The sequence below is a fragment of the Xenia sp. Carnegie-2017 genome, unplaced genomic scaffold (assembly GCF_021976095.1).
Source record: "Xenia sp. Carnegie-2017 unplaced genomic scaffold, XeniaSp_v1 HiC_scaffold_21, whole genome shotgun sequence".
Taxonomy (NCBI): Eukaryota; Metazoa; Cnidaria; class Anthozoa; order Malacalcyonacea; family Xeniidae; genus Xenia; species Xenia sp. Carnegie-2017.
In genome coordinates this window covers 5,490,043-5,512,162 of record NW_025813484.1, presented here as the reverse complement: position 1 = coordinate 5,512,162, position 22,120 = coordinate 5,490,043, and the positions used below count along the sequence as shown (strand labels likewise).

At 33.4% G+C, this 22,120-nt stretch overlaps 2 protein-coding genes across 4 annotated transcripts in view; one reads left to right on the top strand and one right to left on the bottom strand.

Annotated features, from left to right (window-relative positions):
* The window catches only part of LOC124443684, a 103,240-nt gene that overhangs the window by 47,092 nt on the left and 34,028 nt on the right, over positions 1–22,120 (bottom strand). The gene's annotated exons all lie outside the window — the stretch shown is intronic.
* On the top strand, positions 7,198–13,575 carry LOC124443683. Of its 3 annotated transcripts, XM_046994171.1 has the most exons (6): positions 7,198–7,277; positions 7,592–7,674; positions 8,927–8,986; positions 9,135–10,229; positions 11,184–12,236; positions 12,335–13,575. In XM_046994171.1, exons 4-6 carry the CDS (start codon positions 9,293–9,295, stop codon positions 12,340–12,342), a joined length of 1,998 nt encoding a protein of 665 aa, XP_046850127.1. In that variant the 5' UTR covers positions 7,198–7,277; positions 7,592–7,674; positions 8,927–8,986; positions 9,135–9,292; the 3' UTR covers positions 12,343–13,575. The 3 variants fall into 3 exon arrangements, with proteins under 3 accessions (XP_046850127.1, XP_046850125.1, XP_046850126.1); XM_046994169.1 differs by having other exon boundaries at positions 7,592–7,672; positions 8,927–10,229; XM_046994170.1 differs by lacking the exons at positions 7,198–7,277; positions 7,592–7,674 and adding an exon at positions 8,794–8,832 and having other exon boundaries at positions 8,927–10,229.

Below are 22,120 nucleotides of genomic sequence, written 5' to 3'. Positions count from 1 at the left end.
ATGTAATCTTAAACGTATTTCAGCAATATGGCTGCCAGTTTTAAGAAATAAATCATCTATCTATCATCTATCTATCTATCTATTACCTTTTTAAAAAAAAAGACAAAAAACTAGCACCATGAAAAAGAGATTTCTGTAGCCATAATAGGCTGATGACACAAGTCTAAAGTTACAAGTATAAATAAAGTTTTGTACATTTGGAGTCATCTATAAGTCCATAACTTTGAAACAAAATTCACGACTGAAAGGAAAGTAATCGTTTTCTTTTATCAGCGCTGTAGAAGTGGGGAGGGGAGCTCTTAGGGACGAATTTTCAGTTCTTACGTACAGCTTAGCGAGGCTATCCCCCTTTCTAGCTTAGAAATCAAAAAGTTATTAATCACAGTTTAATCTACCGAGCCGAGCTTGGTCACGTATTGTTTGGTATGAATGTGTGTGTAAGTCTTTTCCTTATGGTACTGAACGTATTATTTATACAGGTGCTTTGACTTAAAGAACTAATGAATGACTGTTAATCATCTCATATGCTGTGAACACCCATGAAGTCATGTATGACTTTTGTAAGATTTCGCTGCTTCATGCTTGTCAAGCCTTCCCTCCGGTAAAACTAGTTCTACAGCACTGGTCATAATCAATATAAGTTAATCTTTACTATCCACCAACTGGTTTGGTTTACTTCGCAAAGCCTTTGCCCAAAAAAGATTATGTAATCGCACAACACGCTTTTAATCTCTGTATAATTACCTACGATTTAAACTTAAAATGATGATAGGTATTTCTATGTATTAACCCTTGAAAACAAACATCTTACGTACGTGTTTGTAAAGATTTTGCAAAGGTCTAAATGGATAAAACGTGATCGACTTCAAAGAAATTGCACAAACAAACGAAATTGCACAACATCATACCCGTCGTACGGCTTGAAGAAAATTGAAATCAACTCATCATCGCGGTAATTGTTTATGTATTCTGTGACGTCATTCACCAATGATGAGTGCAATTCCTCGTCGCTTTCGTATTTTAAAACAAAATTCTAATCAGACAAGTAGCTGCAAAGCGGGGGGGGGGGGAGGCGAGTTGTGTGATTGTGAAAGGGGCGCTCCCAGGGCTCAAAATAACGGCCGGTCAACAGAAATTGTTTGACAGATCGAAAATGGTTCGAGACCGGCCAAATTTTTACTTTACCGGTCATTTTGACAGGCCCCATTTTCATGTTTTCCCTCCCCTAAAGTAAATTAGTATAGGAAGAAGATGCATAGCAACGTAAGGAACGCTTTGACGTCAAGTACGAGAATCTGTAGTCTCGAAGATATATGTTTTTTCACGTTATTTGCTGCCAGTTGTGTGCGTTAGCAATAAGTAAAAAACCTACTTTGAACGAGCTAAATAAAATTGACCGGTCATCTTGACCAGAACATTTCAGGCGATATTCTAAGCCCTGGGCGTTGTAGTCCCAAAAACGTCAACAGCAATATCAGCCAGCAAAAAAGTAGGTCTGTGTTTTTAATCCGCAGGTAAAGCAAAGTGTTTCATAGTACGCTGAATGTTGTGTCCGGTACTGGTAAGGATAGTATTGTCAGAGAGAGTGCTTGGCATGGTATAGGCACAGGTAAGGATAGTATTGTCAGAGAGAGTGCTTGGCATGGTATAGGCACTGGTAAGGATAGTGTTGTCAGAGAGAGAGTGCTTGGCATCTTTTAATTTCGTCCTTTTGTCAAGGGGGACCATACTGAAACCCTAACCTTAACTAAATCAACGTCTTTTGACAGAACTGTATACAATGGGAGTTTTAACTGTGTGAGCTGACTGTCAGACAAACCTTCCGATTCAATATCTTTCTTTGGCAAGGGCATTCCTCTTTCTTCGTAAAATTCATGTTCCCTCACTTCTTTATCGGCAAGATATAGTCAAATTACGTCATATGAATAACCCAAGTTAACTAAAACATTTTACACTGCTCAGAAAAAAAAACAACTCACAAATCAGGACATTCCAAGAGAGGAGAAAAAACAGAGAAAGCATCTCGGTTTTTCCTTCGGAAGAATGTCGTTCAACAATGGAAATAAAACGCAAGCTTACCTTCAAATAAGTTTGGAACGACTTTATAAACAATATCTTGCATCGTCCTGTTAAGTCTGCAAATAAACAAATCTCAGTCTTATATATATCGGGACCAAAAACCACTGAAATGAACATTCTTAAATTACATGCAAAAGATGCAAATCCATCAAATCATTCACGTAATAAAATAATAAAGACGTTTTGCGTTTGGAACACTAAAAAGTAAATTATAATATTCTATACTCTATACCACAGAATAAAGATTGCACATTGGATGCAGCTTGGATAGCAGATAATACATAAACGTTTGTTTCCAACGCTATCAACAGAGCAACATACATAGTAAATGTAGTTTACAGTTCATGTCTGAGCTGCTTATTTCCTTAAACCACAAACTGGATTCTGAATTCCAACACGTTTTACAGGAAATTTTGAATGCGTCAAACACCTTTAACAAGAAATGTTGGATGCGTTCAACACGTTTAACAAGAAATGTTGAATGCGTCCAATACGTTTTACAGGAAATGTTGTAAACGTCCAACACATTCAACAAAAAAATGTTGAATACGTTCAACACGTTTTACAGGAAATGTTGTAAACGTCCAACACATTCAACAAGAAATGTTGAATGCGTTCAACACGTTTTACAGGAAATGTTGAATGCGATCAAACACGTTTTACAGAAAATGTTGTAAACGTCCAACACGTTTAACAAGAAATGTTGAATGCGTCCAACACGTTTTACAGGAAATGTTGTAAACGTCCAACACATTTAACAAGAAATGTTGATTGCGTTCAACACGTTTTACACGAAATGTTGAATGCGTCAAACACGTTTTACAGGAAATGTTGTATGCGTCCAACACGTTTTACAGGAAATGTTGGATATGTCCAACACGTTTTACAAGAAATGTTGGATGCGTCCAACACGTTTTACAGGAAATGTTGGATACGTCTAACACGTTTTACAGGAAATAATTGCACTGCAGAAGAGCTGTAATTTCAATGTAAATACTATAACCTGCTTGGCTGAAGAGCAGTAAAAGCCAAAGAAACTTATTTTAGTTAAAAAAAAACGTGGCAGTAGTTGTAAATAAACGAAGTTAAGAAGATTTTCACAATTGCAATCGTTTTAAATTCAAGAATTACAAAAGAATACAAAACAGCAAGTAACTACTGTTTTTTTACAAGTATTGCCACACTGCAATTACACATTTTCACTGTGCAATTACAGATAAACTGCACTGTATTCAACTAATCACTACTGACAAGCACATTGTTATAATTGCCATTTTTTCTTCAAAGTTTTAACCAACTCACTTGCTAAGCGTGCAAAGCAGTATATTTCCAAAAACAACATCCAGGACAAATCTGTAAAAATAGAACTTTTTGGGCTAGAGGAAACTATGAATGCGATGGGATTGTCGAATGATTCAAGATTGAAGCGCACAACAGTCTTTGAAATCAACTGTCGTCATGACGACAATATCACAGAACATGGCCTTCAAATGTTGGAGAAGAAATTTGACATAAAATGTGCTGAGTCGTTTTATTCGGGTATTTTGAAATTTTTTTATCTTATGGCGAGCATCATAAGCATAATAATATGCAATTAATAAATAACTGTTGCTAATCTACAGTGGCGTAATTGGGTGTCCAGGTGTCAAGTGACGGGGGCCGCCGAGTATTAAGGACCCCAAACAAGAAATACCATATAAATTTATTAAATAAATAAAGCACATTTATAGGACATCAATAACTACAACTTTGCAATTTTAATATTTTCTCAATGAAATAGAAACATAAATTTGTTTAGGAATATTTACAATACTCTCAACAATATAACAGGCAGGGTATATTCGTCAACGAAAAAATATCGCGTTAGATATGAATTAAAACAGAAAACACCTTAACTTATGCATCTGCTCTGTTGACTTATTTTTCATCAAATTTTCTGTAATTGCCACAGCTACTTTTTTAATACATACGAATGGTCTCAATTTTGTTAGGTTTTGACAAAGAAATGGGCATTGCTGTGTTTTCCAAGTTAAAGCTCTTACCATCATCTGACGATGAATTTAAAGCAGAATATGACACTTTCAAGAGATTTGATGAAACTTCAGAACCAATACTCTCAACAAAATAAAATGCAGGGTATATTTGTGCACGAAAAAATATCGCATTAGCTGTGATACTTACTTCATCGTATATGATGAATAAGCGTAATTTCTAAAAACTTGATGTTTCTTTGTTGTAGCTGAGTTTGTTGGTCAGGGATACAATCTTGTCACAGACGACTTTGTTTCACCTCAGAATTTAAAATTATCTCTCGTTGATAATAAACAATTTGACATGAGAATTCCTAAATTTGCACAAATATTGAAAATAAATGAAACTGTAGATAGCGAAATGCATTTACAAGGGAATGAATGTTACATTAAATCGCGCCTTTCAGCCTTGGGGCTAAATGTGAACATGGCACCAAGTATATTAACGATGGCTCCAGAATTTCATGTAAACTACAGCATGAAGCGTCAGGAAAATGACTCAAGATCTTCATCCAATACAAAGATATTAAAAGTAAGAATCGCAAAGATAAATGTTTATGAATTTGATTCGAAAAAAATTGCTTTTTTTGATGACTTTCGGTCTGCTGTGGAAAAACTTCCAAGTGGAAATATCGAAAACGAGAAAGTGATGGAGGAGTTCATAAATTTTTTCAGTAGATTTGGTCACTTTGTGGTCACGTCTGCATATGTTGGGGGATCAGTTGTATGTGATAATAATAATGACATCATAGAATTGACAAACCAAGATGAAAATAATGTTGGCGGCTGTATTGGTGCACACATTGTGGTAAAATTATCAATGAATACAGAAAGCAACGAAGTCTTAAAAATCCCATCTTCTCAATGGAGAGGAGGGCGTGTAGACTTGCAAGTCAAAGAAAAATTCCATGAATGGAAAAGATCTGTTGCCAAAGATCCAGTGCTTTTAAAACATGAATTAACATTGCAGCAAATTCATACGTTAGTTGGACTAATTGATAAAAAGAAAGGAAATCTTACCAAACAAGCTTTCGAAAAAATGTTTCAGATTAATACTTCAAGTCTTTACAGTAATGATTCTTCAAAAGCAAATTCGCGAGCGGAGAGAAAGAAACTGGAGCAAGAAAAAGTATGTTCTTCTAACACAAGGCTAGGTGAAGTTGAAGAACAGAGTTCTAGAGGTTTGAGGAAAATGCTCGACTACATCAAATACATTTTATCAATAATTGATGATACCGTTCAAAATGCATTGCCTTGATTGAAGAAATAAGTCAACCTTTAAATAAAAAATTTGAAGCATCACTATTGCACTTTCACCGTTTATATCTATTTTGTCTATTCGCGTTCAGTATATATCATTAAAAAATACCTGTATTTAAATATTTAATTCATTCTGCAAAAAAAAGGCAATGAAGATAGCATAAGTATGCCGAAACATGTATGCAATAAAACGATTTAGAAAAATTTTCGTTGATTTTAAATGTCTAACATAACTTTACACATTAACATAATATTCGAAACCTTATTTTAAGTAAATGCATGCTTTCAGGGATATCAGTGTTCAAATGACCCACAAACCGAGGACATTTAATAAGCCTTCCTCCCTTTAAGGGACGTTTAATTACTAATATCCCTTAACAAAAGCATGCGTTTACTTATAAGAAACCATCCAAAACTCAAGGTAAAGGGACCAAAAAACTTGTGAAGTAAAGGGTTAGAGGTAGATATCTTTACTAGATTTTTTGTTATTTTACCCAGATTACATTATGCTACTACTGGTTCGACTAAAAATATTATCATTTGCTTTTTTGTGACACATCTCATGATGACAAATAATCACGTCAAACTGTCCAAGACAGCTCTCTGACAAAATTGGCAACAATTTTAGCGATTACAATTGTATTGCTATTTTTGAAATGAGTTACACTTGATATGATCTTCGCACTTTGCCGGACAATTTAAGCAATTGTCTCATGAACCTGAAAAATTCAGGTGACTCAACGGGATTCGAACCCATGACCTCTGCGGTGCCGGTGCAGTGCTCCGACCAACTAAGCTATGAAGTCACACAGTAGTGGCAGGTCAATTTTGTTGGGCTGATGTTTTCTCGTGAAAGTCATGTTTTCTCGTTGAGTCACCTGAATTTTTCAGGTTCATGAGACAATTGCTTAAATTGTCCAGCAAAGTGCGAAGATCATGTCTTCATTTAATTTCAAAACATCGCACTGCATAAAACATTCTTTCATATGACATTCCTTTCACGAGAAAACATCAGCCCAACAGAATTGACCTGCTCACCACTGTGTGACTTCATAGCTCAGTTGGTCAGAGCACTGCACCGGCACCGCAGAGGTCATGGGTTTGAATCCCGTTGAGTCACCTGAATTTTTCAGGTTCATGAGACGATTGCTTAAATTGTCCAGCAAAGTGCGAAGATCATATCTTCATTTAATTTCAAAACACCGCACAGCATAAAACATTCTTTCATATGACATTCCTTTCACGAGAAAACATGAGCCCAACATAATTGACCTGCTCACCACTGTGTGACTTCATAGCTCAGTTGGTCAGAGCACTGCACCGGCACCGCAGAGGTCATGGGTTCGAATCCCGTTGAGTCACCTGAATTTTTCAGGGTCCTGAAATTTTTCAGGTTAAATTGTCCAGCCAAGTGCGAAGATCATATCTTCATTTAAGTACTAAAACGCTAATAAATTTTTGTGATTATTTTAATCACTAGCGAAAAAGTTATTTACAACAGTCGTGAATATTCTATCTTTTACAATTTATTTACAGGCTTTTTATATCTTTAGCTAAACAAGGTGTAGTTATTACAAGGCGGATAATGTACTTGAAATTTGAGTAGTTTTACGTAATTGTAAAGTTAAATGCGTAAGGTTAAGTAGCGCGTTTGAGTAAGTGTAGGATTGGCTATTTCCTCTATTGCATAAATAAATCTAGATAAATAAATCTATACATAAATCTAGATGAATAATGTACAAACATTCCAACTATTTAACCTTGTGATTTCAAATTTTATTAAACAATGTGGAATATTTAATGAGTGATTGTATTAATGACATGCAAACAATTTTGACACGTATATATGTACATTTTCAGATTTCAGATCTTATTGCTTTTCAAGTCAAAGTTTGCCATAAAATTCAGGTAACATTTCTTAACATAATGTCGTAGAAGCACTATTGCTAATGCGTATTTAATATACACGACGAGTTTTTTTAAAATAGACATGTTTCGACATCTCATGATACCATCTTCGGTATAAGTGAAATAATAAATAATACAAGGTTTATATAAAAGTAATATGATACATAAATTACAACAATATTAATAAGGAAATAAGATAAATTAATGGGGAGCGTCGAGCGTATTATAAACTAAATATTGTATTGAATTTAAAAACTTGAACATTGAGGTCAGGGTTAGTTTTGTTAATGTGGAGTGCTTCTTTGGTTTTATAGGAGAATGAAGTGTCGGCAGTGTCGATGATTTTGAAGCAAGAGAGGGTGAATAGTGGTTTTACATCAGTGAGATTTAAGAAGGTGTCGGTAGATATGAGAGTTTTTGTCTGTTGTGTATGTTCCCTGATTCTGGTGGATAAATGGCGCGAAGTTTCGCCAATGTATCGGGAATTACATTCCGCGCAATTGAATTCATACACCACCATACATTTAATTGAATCAGGGGTTGGGTCTTTGAATGAGAAATGGTTTTTGATTTTGAATGATGTAAAAATTAGTCGAATGTCAATATCTGTACAGAAGCGTTTCATAATATTTGGACTTTAAGGCCTAAATGGTCACCTTGGTCACCTAAATCGTCGAACGATAGATTCTTTTGAAACTGGCTAAACAATTACAATGACACTAAACAACTATTTTACCGCAGATACGTCGACAATATTTTTTGTGTTTTTACTAATGAAACTGAGGCCATGAAGTTTTATAATTACATTAACACACAGCACGAAAACATTAGATTTTCATTTGAAACTGAAGAACAGGATCAACTGCCATTTCTTGACATTTTACTAACAAAATCTTGACTGACTTTTGTTATGACGCTTTTTGAAGAACTTCGTGAAATGTTGTGAAGAGTAAGATTATTCGTATGTTAAGTTCCACTTCAATAGATTGCAATATGCAATATCTTACAATTTTGGGTGTGAAACGTGTTGTTATGTATTGTTAATATTGTTAAACAACATCTTAATAAGACTTTATCTCCCGACCAACCTTCGCTGGTTGCAAATAATTTATGTTTTTAAAAAATTGTGAAAGATAAAACATTGTTTTATTTTTCAACGTAGACGGACGCTTCACGCTACTGCACTCATTAAATAATTGTGCAAAATTTGTCGTATAACGTCCCTCAGACCTGTGACACTGAAATTCCCGTATTCCTACAACACGAGTTTTTCGAGCATTCAAACAATCAGCGTCCGTGTTTTCATAAGACTATTTCCTAATATCAAATTTTATATAATAAATACATGAAATATTGAGTTGCTTTAGAGTATAGAAGGCTTTAGAAGGCCAAATTTTCATTTTGCCTTAGCGTAAGCGCATAACTCAAAGCCTTTGCCGAAAAATAAGTGCTTTAGTCTATTATAATTTAAATATCTTTAGAATATCGTTGCTGGATAGTAGATACTTTGTAATTTTTGCCACTTAATCGAGTCTGAGTTCACGAAGAATTTTAGGTTAGGTAATTGACATTTTCTTATTTGAGTAAACTAGATAAACATTTTGTGAAAACATTCTTAAAATGAGCTTCATTCTTTAATTATATTTTAGCTATTCTGAATAATTTGAACTTTAGCCACGACGTCCACAGGAAGGTACGCCGCTGTAAAGGTATACACTTACACACACACAATATCAAAATATGAGTAGAACATTTTTCTTGTGAAAGACAGCGTTTTTGGTGTATGTATACATAGTATTTTAATGTTCAACGTAACTTATTTGTATGCTTGGAATGTCTATTTTGTAAATATATTAGATCCGCGGTGCAGAACAACAACGTTCAACACAGATATTTAAACGAGTTGTATTGGATTAAGTTTTGATAAAGAAATGGGCACTACCAACTCTTCCAATTAAAAGCCTTTACCATCATCTGATGATAAAATAAGGGCAGAATTAAATGAGATTATCGAAATGGGTGATGAAAATGTAGAACAAAATCCCAGAGCTAAACTTTATAAATTGATACTTTCAAGCCGGAAAATTCAACGCCATTCTAAATTTGCTATGATATTGCTTGTTGGAAGTAGTGGATCTGGTAAATCATCAACAATAAATCATTTACTGGGTACTGGAGTTGCTAAGACAAGTAATAATCAATCATCTACACAAAAAACATCTGAGTATATTATTACTTTTGACGAACCAAAGTATGAAGTGAGTGACTTAACCATGAGAATTATTGATACTCCTGGCTTCAATGATGGTGATGGTGATAAACAAGATGCATGCAATTTTCTATGTATTAAAAAGTATTTTGAAACGCATCCCGAATTAAAAGAGGAAACTAAGATTTATTCAAATATTGTGTTCTTAGTCACAAAAGCCGATGATAACAGAATTGAGGGACCTAATACGCAACTTTCAAAATCCTTAAGATTCATTAAGTTGTTGGATGTTGTTGACATCAGTCATCCAAATCTCGTCGTGATCTTAACACATGCTTGTTCTGTTGGTTACCAGAAAATGGAAAAATGGCACGAGACGATGCAAGAAAAGAAAAATTTTGTGTCAGATCTTGTTTTTCAAACTTTGGGAGTGAGGGCGCCAGTCGTATTGATAGAAAATAATCCTGACAATTATGGACTTGAAAAGAATGGAGATTTCTCAATTCTTCCCAATGGTGAAAGACAACCTCTGAATTTATACAATGCTTGCCTTAGCCTACTAAGAGAAAGCAGAGATAAAGCAGATAAATTTGGCCAAATGTTGTTGAATGCTGCATTTACACGAAAGAGAAAGAATCGACCGACGAATGGTCATGAAGTTAAAGCCAAAATTGCAAAAAAAGAGTCATTATCAGTTGAGGAATTGAAACTCGCAAATGATTTTTATGAAGCTTCTAAAAGAGGTAGGATTTGAATTTTTTTTTTCATTTTTATTTGTAGCTATTGTTTTTTTAATAAAAAATTATTATATTAGTGAACGTTTGACTGCATTATATAGAATCCTGATATCGGATCACGCATTTTTTCTATAAAAGTTGTTTCTCACATTTGCAAATATGTTTGGGAAGCAAGATTTTTCTGTAGAGTACTAAATTAAAAAAATACTTTAAACTTGAAAATTTCTTATTAAGAATACGTTTCATTAAAATATGCATCTTATTTTTAACACATTTATGTCTTTAGGACTCTTGTTTGCCAGAAATTTACTCTTGAAATAAGAAAGAACTTTTTAACAGGAGCAAATAACTTTTAACTTGTTACATTAACGTTAGAAACTAGTATAGGTAATAAAATACCTTGAGATGTTCTTCGACTGTGATTTGTTGACTGAAGTGCAGCTAACTGTGAAAATGTGTAATTTTAGTGCTTGGCTGAAGAACAGTAAAAGCCAAACAAACTTATTTCAATTAAAAAAACATGGCAGCAGTTGTAAATAAACGAAGTTAACAAGATTTTCACAATTGCAATAGTTTTAAATTCAACAATTACAAAAGAATATAAAACAGCAAGTAGGTACTGTTTTTTTACGAGTATTGCCACACTGCAATTACACATTTTCACAGTGCAATTACAGATAAACAAAGAATATTTATAGGACATTAACAACTACAACTTGCAATTTTAATATATTGTCAATGAAATAGAAACATACATTTTTGAGGAATCTTTACAATACGGTCAACAAAAATATAACATGCAGGATATATTCGTGCACGAAAAAATATCGCATTAGCTGTGAATTAAAACAGAAAACACCTTTACTTATGCATCTGCTCTGTTGACTTATTTTTCATCAAATTTTCTGTAATTGCCATAGCTACTTTTTTAATACATACGAATGGTCTCAATTTTGTTAGGTTTTGACAAAGAAATGAGCAATGCTCTAGTTTCCAAGTTAAAGCCCTTACCATCATCTGATGATAAATTTAAAGCGGAATATGACACTTTCAAGAATTTTGATGAAACTTCAGAACGATTGCCACAGGCGATACTACATTATTTTTCATTGTCAAGTGCAAAAATCCAACGCCATTTTCAATTTGCTATGATATTGCTTGTTGGAAGTACTGGATGTGGTAAATCATCAACAATAAATCATTTAATGGACACCGGAGATGGATTCCCAGTTGCTGAGACAAGTTATTATGGATCACGTAAGAGAAAAACATCTGAGTATATCATTACTTTTGACGAACCAAAGTATGAAGTGAGTGATTTAACCATGAGAATTATTGACACACCTGGCTTCAATGATGATGATGGTGTCCAACAAGACGCGTGCAATTTTGTATCTGTGAAAAAATACTTTGAAACACATCCCAAATTTCTTTCGAAAACAAAGTTTTATCCAAATCTTGTGTTCATAGTTGACAAAGCCAATAATAACAGAATGAAAGGAGTCTATACCCATCTTTCAAAATCCTTGAGAGGTGTCAAGATGTTGGATGTTGTTGACATCAGTCATCCAAATCTCGTCGTTATTTTAACACATGCTTGTTCTGTTGGTTGTAAGGACGTGAGAAAATGGCACGAGACCATGCAAGAAAAGAAAATTTTGGTGTCAGATCTTGTTTTTCAAATTTTGGGAGTGAGGGCACCAGTTGTATTGATAGAAAATAATCCTTATGATTATGGACTTAAAAAGGATGGAGATTTCACAATTCTTCCCAATGGTGAAAGACAACCTCTGAATTTATACAATGCTTGCCTTAGCTTACTCAAAAAAAGCAAAGATGGAAACGATATCACAGATAAATTTGGACACATGGTGTTGAATGCTGCATTTACACAAAAGAAAAAGGAAAAGCCAACAAAAGGTCATGAAGTTAAAGCCAAAATTGCAGATGAAGAGGAGTTATCAGATGAGGAATTGAAACTCGTAGAACGTTTTACTAAGGCTGCTGAAGAAGGTAGGTTTTGTAGCTTTTTTTTTCATTTTTATTTTTAGCTATTAATCTTTTTTAGTAAAAAGTTATTATATCAGTGAACGTTTGACTTTATTTTATAGAATCCTGATATCAGATCACGCATTTTTTCTATAAAAGTTATTTCCCACATTTGCAAATATGTTTCGGAAGCAAGATTTTTCTGTAGAATACTTACTTACTTGTCACGGACGACTTTGTTTCAGCTCAGGTTTTAAAATTATCTCTCGTTTATAATAAACAATTTATCTGTAGATAATTGAAACTGTAGACAACGAATTGTATTTACAACGGAATGAAAGTTGTTGCCTTGGGGCTAAATGTGAACATGGCACCAAGTATATTAATGATGGCTCTAGATTTTGATGTAAATTACAGCAAAAAAAGGCAATTGAAAGAAGAGAGAATAGCAATGATAAGTGTAGATGAATTCGATTCGAAGAAAATTGCTTTTACTAATGAGTTTCTGTCTGTTGTGGAAAATCTACCAACTGAAAATATCGAGGACGAGATTGTGATGAAGGAGTTCATAAATTTTTTCAATAAATTTAGTCAGTTGTTTGTCATGTCTGCATATGTTGGGGGATCATTTGTTTGTGATAATAATAATGACATCATAGAATTGTCAAACCAAGATGAAAATAATACTGGCGGTGGTATCGGTGCATACATTATGAGACAAACATCATTGAATACAGAAAGCAACAAAGTCTTAAAAATTCCATCCTCTCAATGGAGAGGTGGGCGTGTAGACTTGCAAGTTAAAGAAAAATTCCATGAATGGAAAAGATCTGTTGCCAAAGATCCAGTGCTTTTAAAACATGAATTAACATTGCAGCAAATTTATACGTTAGTTGGAATAATTGATAAAAGAAAGGAAATCTTACCAAACAAGCTTTCGACAAATGTTTCAGATTAGTACTTCAAGTCTTTACAGTAATGATTCTTCAAAAGCAAATTCGCGAGCGGTGAGAAAGAAACTGGAGCAAGAAAAAGTATGTTCTTCTAATACAAGACTAGGTGAAGTTGAAGAACAGAGTTCTAGAGGATTGAGGAAAATGCTAGACTACATCAAATACATTTTATCAGTGATTTAGTTCAAAATTTGTTGTATTTATTGAAGAAATAAGTCAACCTTCAAACAAAAAATTTGAAGCATCACTATTGCCCTTTCACCGTTTAATCTAATTTGTCTATTCACGTATAGTACACATTTATTATAAACTACCTGTATTTAAATATTTAATTCAATCTGAAAAAAAAAAGGCAATGAAGATAGTACAAGCATGCCAAAACATGTATGCAATAAAACAGTTTAGAAAAATTTTCGTTGATTTTAAATGTCTAAGTATGCCAAAACATGTATGTAATAAGTCAATTTAGAAAAATTTTCGTTGATTTTAATTTTGAAAAATTTTCGTTGATGTCTAATATAATTTTACACATCAACATAATTTTCGAAACTTTATAATAAGTAAACGCATGCTTTCAGGGATATCAGTGGTTAAATGTCCCACATACCGAGGACATTTAATAAGCTTTCCTCCTTTTGCGGGACGCGTAATTACTAATATATTAATCCTAACACGGTTTTTAATATGCACATGAAGAACATGTGACTTGGACGAGATTTGAACTCGCACCTTCGGGATACTACTCCGCCGCTCTACCTGTCTCGTCTCCAATCCCTGTGGGCTTGGTAGCTCAACAGGTAGAGCGGCGGACTAGTATCCCGAAAGTGCGAGTTCAAATCTCGTCCAAGTCACATGTTTTTCATGTGCATATTAAAAACCGTGTTAGGATTATTATATTATGTATATACTCTGATGATGGCTTCGTAATTACTAATATCCCTTAATTAAACCATGTGTTTGCTTATAAGAAACCATCCAAAACTCAAGGTCAAGGGACAAAAAAATATGTGAAGTAAAGGGGTAGAAGTAGATACCATTACTAGATTTTTTGTCATTTTACCTGGATTACATTTTGCTACTACTGGTTTGACTAAAAATATCATCATTTGCTTTTTTGTGACACATCTCATGATGACAAATAATCACGTCCAACTGTCCAAGACAGCTCTCTGACAAAATTGGCAACAATTTTAGCGATTACAATTGTATTGCTATTTTTGGGCGGACAGTTTGTGTTGATTGTTGTTACTTTTTTCTTGAAATATTTGCAAAAGATTATTTTTCCAATGATTCTACATGTGTTGATTGTTTAGACAATGATTAATCGAACGCTTGACAACTGATCACAAAATATTTAATTGTATTTCCTGCTACAAAAGTATAAACTAATTCCAAAGTACTGCACTGTATAACACAATCATCATTATCCAAAAACCGTAATAATACAAGGCCAAAGAATAACGCAAACAATGACGTGAAAAACTAAAAAAACTAAAGAAATAAATAACTATGATGGTCTGAGTGGGGCTTCAAAATCACTTCACAACTACTCAAAGACCATAATTTCACTCAACTGATTGTTTGATTTGAAATATCAAGGAGAAAAATTTGCTATAGAAGGAAAAATAACTTTGCCAATGATTACTTAGAGTGAGATTTTTATGTCGCACTCAGTGAGAGTGTGAGTATGAGTGAGTTTTTTGATTACAGGTATAACATGTTAATATCTGGTAAAATCAACCTTAAAAAAATCGATCATGACAAAGGAACGTATAAATTAGCCTAACCATTTGCACGATCTCTATAAATTAACTTCTTCTGAAAGAACAATTAGAATTTGAAATGAAAATTTTAATGATAGAAAATTCTATTATGATAGAAAATTGCATTTAATAAAACGTACACTTATTGAGGGAGGACTGCACCGCATTCTTCTTCAAATTCTTCTTTCACATTAAAATCAATTAACTTTAACTTGTGACCAATGCTCGTGACTCTTCAGTCATGATCTTTTCTAAATAAATATTATATGATTCTGTTCTAATCACGACTGAACTGTCGAGAGAGCTGGGCAGTGGATTTAGACGACCGGGACTCTCTTTGGGAAGGGGTAGAGAAAATAGTTTTTTTGACACGTAATGTCAACATTTTTACGAATTTTTTGTGTTAACGAGCCATGGCTATGTGTTCAATTTGAGACAGCATTGACAGACACTATAGTTCTGTGATAGAGTCACACTAACTATATTTATATCGTAATATACGAATCAATGTATCATACCTAAGCTTTAAATGAAACTATGAAGAAGACAAAAATACAACAACTACGTCTATTTCATATTTGGAGTGCAGGCTTTCATCTACTCATCAAACAACACTAAAGATAAAACAATTATTTAATATGTATTAAATAGTAATATAAAACCCTCAAATTTATTTTTTCATACTAATATAATATAGGAAAAAAGCACCCCAAGTCATTTTATTATAAAGTGACAATTTAAAAGAGCTTTGATATTAAGCTCTGTGTTCAACTGTGTTCATGATACATTAAAAGCTTTTTTACATCGAACAAAATGTTGCACATGAAAACAGCCAGCAGAAGCTAAATTAAATTTGTGAGAAGCTAAGCAAAGAAAACATATATAAGGCAAGATAAGAATTATTTTCAAGTCTTGGGGAAGAAAAAGTACACTTATTTACTCATGATTGACTATAAAAAATGATGCTTGCAATATTTTATATAAGACGGAACTAGTTTCGTGTTAAAATGAAACGAGGCTCTTTGCGATTGGTCAACTCTACTTCAAGTAGAGTTGACCAATCGCAAAGAGCCTCGTTATATGTGAACGATTTTGCGTTTTTTTTAACTTACTTCTGAATAAATAATTTTTATCAAGTTTCATTTTTGTTTAATTCCATCATTGAAGTGAATACATGAACCTAATCTCTTCGCTGTGATTTGATATGAGAATTTTCAATTGAAGAAGGAAGTTTTTCGCGTCGATATTATTTGAAAATATGTACACGTATCCGATAAATGCAAATTGATGAGTGTGGGAAGGCTTTAGCTATGCGCATATAAATTTCTGTTTTATTAGCAAGTCAATCCTTTCATAAACTCTCTCTATACATAGTTCTTACCACAACGTTAAGATCTGACATAATTTTGTTTTGGAAGACATTCAGAAGTTCAATTCACATCTCGATATGAAGACTGTATTGGTTTTAATGCTGGTATTGGCCGTGAGCCGCTTTGAAGCAAAACCTCTCCTTGGTCTCACACCCGAAAAAGGTAAAACATAAAATATTTATTGTGAATTTCTACAGATTATTTCAAAGCCTGCTTCAAACGTTCAACAGAGCATATACGACGTGTACAAAAAGACCTCGGTCCTTATTTCTCCGTAAAGACCTCGAGCTCGTTTATTAAGGACTTTATTCTTTTTTTGTTAGAGATGAACAACGTTTTGCAAAATTCCTCAAAGTCCATAACTGTCTTCTTTGTAACTCTTTATCACTTACGTAAAACTTCGTTGCGCGCATTTTATAAACATTTACCGCAAAACAGTACTCACTGTTGTGTTTTTTTTTTGCATTCTTTTGTTATTCGTAAATTTCATACGATTGCAGAAATCTTTTTGACCTGCAACTCTCACCATATTTTAGTTTGCCTTCTACTGCTTTTTAGCCAATTAGGTTACAATTTTGCAATAGTAATAATATACAATAAATGCATATATCGATCGGAAGTAGAAAGTTGTAAATTCTAAGAGATGTGGGTTAATTGCCTGTCAAGTATATGACTACCAGACTTTGAAAAATATGTGTCTTACTTCAACCCTTTAAGTGCATGCTCCAATTTACTTTTTAGTTATGTCATTTTCGTACGAAAACTATTTCACAAAAGTACTACGCTAAAATAACATTATTCTCGCACTGAAAATGGTTACTATGTGCAAAAATTTTACAGGCACATAAGCCATTAAAAATCCAACTACTTATTTAACCAAAAGTTTTTGCAGACCTTGTGCAATAACATAAACATAACCATAACCACAACCATAACCATAACTATAACCACAACCACAACCATAACCATAACCAAAATCATACCTTTTTTTGTTATTCAGAACGTGTGTCACGTTTCTGCTGATCAAAGACATAAGGTTTTAGCTAAGCTGCACTTGACCAACGAAAAGATTTGTAATGAATTTACGACTCACGAGAAAATACAATAATTGGTTTTCTGCTTTATATTTTCAAGAGCAAAGGCAGTGACCATTAAAAAAGTACAGTGCTTTAAGTTTTTTAAAAACTCACTCGTGCATGTTTTTTCCAAATTTCATTCGAAACCATGCTATTACCTTCGAGTGAAAATTGGAAAAACTTGCGCGAGTGAGTTTTGGAAATAAGCTGCAAAGTTTAGAACTGTAGCCAGGGTCATTAAACAAAATCTTCTTAAAACCAACGCCAGCCATTCTTAAAGATTTTGTTGACAATAATTTAACTTCTGCCCTTTTGATTTATTTTCAGAAATTGGTGGAAGTATTTCCTACTTTTTGCACTGCTCTAAACCAATCAGAATTGAAAAATTTTTCATGCACATTAAATAACTGCTTTTCTACTGTGCATATTTTCCCACTGCAATTGGAAATAAACTGCACTGCAATCATCCAATCACAGTCGAGAAATATTTAAAAGTATATTATTGGAAATTATATTTTTGGATAGTTTTTTCAAATATTGATTATTGTAGTAATACTAGTTCCAAAGTTTACCTCAATTTCTACTGTTCTTGTGAGTCGAATGAATAACATATTTACATAATTAGAAATCGCCTATTTAAATGAAAAGAAAGTATTACAAGTTATCCGACATTGCATGCGTCTTTACTAATAATATTTTAACAATCTCCAATTTTGAGCTTGAAATACTAAAAATTATCACAAGGCATTCCCAAAAACACAAAAAACATTTAATTTACACCATGATCGACAATGTATGAAGCACTGACTAAAACATTTCGGCCATCATAGTCCTTCGGACTTTTACAAAATCTCTCTCGGCTTTCAAATACATTTAATCACTTGGTAACCTCACTAACGTGGTTTTACTTATAATAGATCTTTCTTCAAAGGTATTACCAACTCAATTGCCAAGTCTGCAATGGAATATATTTCCGAGAACAACATTCAGGATGAATTTGTGAAAAAAGAACTTTTAGACATAATGGAAACTATGAATGCGATGGGATTATCGGATGATTCAAAATTGAAGCGCACAACAATCAGTGAAATCAAAAATGATCATGGCAACGATATTCCTGAGCATGGCCTTCAAATGTTGGAAAAGAAATTTGGGATAAAATGTGCTGAATCGTTTCACTCAGGTATTTTTATATTGTTCTATCTTAATAGCGAACATCAAATGTATAATAAAAGTCAATCATAAATAATTGTAGCCAATCCAATTCATATCATTTAATACTTTATCGTTCATGGTGGATAAACGTAATTTTAAACAACTGGATGTCTGTTTCTTGTAGCTGCATTTCTTGGTCAGGGATACAAACTTGTCACCGACGACGTTGTTTCATCTCGGGTTTTGAAACTATCCTTCTTTGATAATAAACAATTTGGCTTTAAAGTTCCTGAATGTGCACAAATATTAAAGTCAAATGAAACTGTACTTAACGAAATACATCGACAAAGGAATGAAAGTTCGATTAAATCACGCCTATACGCCTTGGGGCTTAATGTGAAAATGGCACGAAGTATATTAATGATGGTGCAAGGGTTTGGTGTAGATCTCAGCCTGCAGAAACAGAAAAACGACTTCCAATCTTCGACCAATAAAAGGCAGTTGAGAGAAGTGAGAATAGCAAAGATAAATGTAGATGAATTTGATTCGAAGAAAACAGCTTTTACTGATGGGTTTCTGTCTGCTGTGGAAAATCTACCAACTGAAAATATCGAGGACGAGAATGTGATGAAGGAGTTTAACGATTTTTTCAATAGATTCGGTCAGTTTGTCATCACGTCTGCTTATGTGGGGGGATCAGTTGAATTTGATAGTCACTATGATACGACGAAATTCTCAAAACAAAATGAAAACAGTGTCGGCGGTGGTATTGGTGCATTTATTACAAAAAATTCTGGTAAACGACAAAAAATAGTGAACCAGGAAAGCATCCAAGTCTCAAAAACTACATCGACTCATTGGAGAGGTGGGCGTTTAGACTTGCAAGTTGATGGTACGTTGCATTCAGAAGAAAAATTCTCTGAATGGAGGACATCTGTTGCTGAAGATCCAGTGTTTTTAAAAAATAAATTGCAATTGCTACCAATTTATACGTTAGTTGGAATGATTGATGGAAAGAAAGGAAATCTTACCAGTCAAGTTTTTGAAAAAATGTTTTACAATCATGATTTCTACAGAGAAAGGAAGGATTCCAGCACAAGGAAGGGGTCGAGAAAAAACCCAAATACTCCTAAATTGTCCAAAATAATCAACGCCATTATAAACTTTTTAAACAAATTCATTGAAAACAAATAGGAGTCTCAATGACGAAGCACACCAAAGCTCAATAGAAATATTTGCTAGGAAAGAAAGGGTTAAAGTGCAGGCTAAATTGTAATTTTCTTTTCGTAATTCATCCTTTTATATTTGAGATATCACTGTGTATTTTCACTTTAATTATACCATTATTGTTTAATTAACTGTATTTAGATATTTAATTCATTTTGCAATGAAAACAGAATAAGTATGCCAAAACATGTATGCAACAAAAGTTATATAAAAATTGTCGCTTTGATTTGTTTAGATACAATTTTTTTCTGTTTCTCACTTATTCAACACATCAAATATAATCTAACATGGACTTTTTTATTTTTTACTCATCTTTTATAAGAACGTTTTCATGGAAATGCAAATGTTATTCACAACCAAAACCACAAAAAATAATTTGCCCAAGGTCATACTTTTTTCTCGCCTTCTTTATGTATCCGACATCTTTCTTTTTTCAAACTTAGCTGTTCTTTTGGCATTATTTATAAAATACATTATATTTAAGGTACTTAGCATCTGTTAACACAAATTATTATTCACTATGTGAGCATTCTCTGCTGTGATTGGTCAACTACCTGCAGATAATTCTCGATATCTGCAGGTTATAACCATTGAGTTATATAAAAACCTGGAGGTATAAAGGAGACTGGACCCGATTGTCAAAAACATGACGGTAATGGCGGATTTTGGTTGTCAAAACAATTGAGTTCTATAATAACCATTGAATTATAAATATACTGGAAGGATAACTCTATGAATGCTCTGTGATTGGATGAAGCCAAAGTTCTGTCAGACATTGACAGCCCCCTGAAAAACGCGAGCAGCCTCGTCTTTTTTCGAAGCGTGGGTGCTGTGTAATCATGAATGATTAGCGGATGTTTTATTTTTTTATTGATTTTAATACTCCAAGTTGCGGCTTGTATATTATAACAAAACATAAAATGCGCTTAAGAACAAATCCTTTGAAAATTCAAAAATTATATGGCATAAAGATGGCTGTGTATTTCCAGTTTGTGTATTTGAAATAATCTGCAAATGTTCTTACATACTTCATTAATTCTTAAACAGTATTAACTATGTTAACTAAAATCTTTGTTAACGACAAGCATCAGCAAACGAAGAAAAAAAAGTTTTGAAAATTACATACACTAAATGGAAAGAAGGGGGTTTCGACTTGCAAGTTGAAGAAAAATTCTCGGAATGGAGAACATCTGTTGCTAATAATCCAGTGTTTTTATAAAAATAAACTAACAGTGCAGCACATTTATACGTTAGTTGGAATGATTAATGAAAAGAAAGGGAATCACACCAAACAAGCTTTCGAAAAAATGTTTCCGATTGACTTTTCAAATCTTTACAATAATGATTCGTCAAAAACAAATTCAGGAGCGGATCTAGGATTTTTCAAACATCAGTCATAAAACGTCGGAGGCACTCCGCACCGGGGGGGGGGTCCGAGGCATTCTTCCCTGAGAAATTTTGAATTTCAGAACCTCTAAAATGCCATTTTCAGCGTTTTAGAGCAATACAAAATGTATTTTGTGGGCATCGTTTCTGCGTAAAAATTTTGCAACACATTTTGCTTACGTTTTTTTCAAAAAAAAAATGAAGTGAACAATACTTGAATGTTTTGCCAAATACTGTATTTAGGCTCATTATCATGCCAAATATATGGCTCATTAGCATGTCTAGGAAAGTAAAATTTATTTTACAATAATGCTATTCAAAAACAGATATAGTCTTTAAAAATTTCTACAAAGTTGTCAGGTATGGACCCCCCTAGAGACCCCCATTCAAAGCTCAGACTTCAAACCATGCAAGTTTATTGTAACCCTTTACCCATCTCCACATCAGTGCCAGCAAATTCACTTTTTGAGAAAAAACTCAAAATTTTTTCCTGTCAAAGATTAAGCAAAAATTATCAAAGTGAAAAATTGCAGTTAAGGACAGCTTAATGCCATGAATGTTTCTTAGGCATTTCACTAGACTATTATCTTCTGTAAGTATATGCAAGGTGTGCTATATAGCAATCACTAGTAGCATTGTATTTGCAAATACAAACAGAATGTAACCAACATGTCTTTAATTATATAATTACATGAATGTTAAAATTGGCTCATGTGTCATGCTTACTGCTTATGATAAATATCTTTTCATATGATCAAAGCTTGTTTAAATGTAAATCTGAAATAATTTAGTTTAGAAATCATAATGATCATCAGAAAAATTACCTAGTGATCATGAAAAATACTTCGCTGTTTTGCCAAATTTCAAGGTTTATCTGCATACATAGGAAGACATTTTTACTTTATAGAAAATGCTTTTCATTTCTCAATAGCCCTTTGGAATTTATGGCAAACAATCTATTATGAGCCGTAGATTAAC

What these genes read in the sequence shown, in the direction of transcription:
- LOC124443683 (XM_046994169.1), top strand. Translation starts at nt 9,293, where the DNA reads ATGGGTGATGAAAATGTAGAACAAAATCCCAGAGCTAAACTTTATAAA. An exon ending in TTATGAAGCTTCTAAAAGAG is followed by an intron (nt 10,230 to 11,183) that starts GTAGGATTTGAA and finishes CAATTTTGTTAG; the next exon opens with GTTTTGACAAAGAAATGAGC.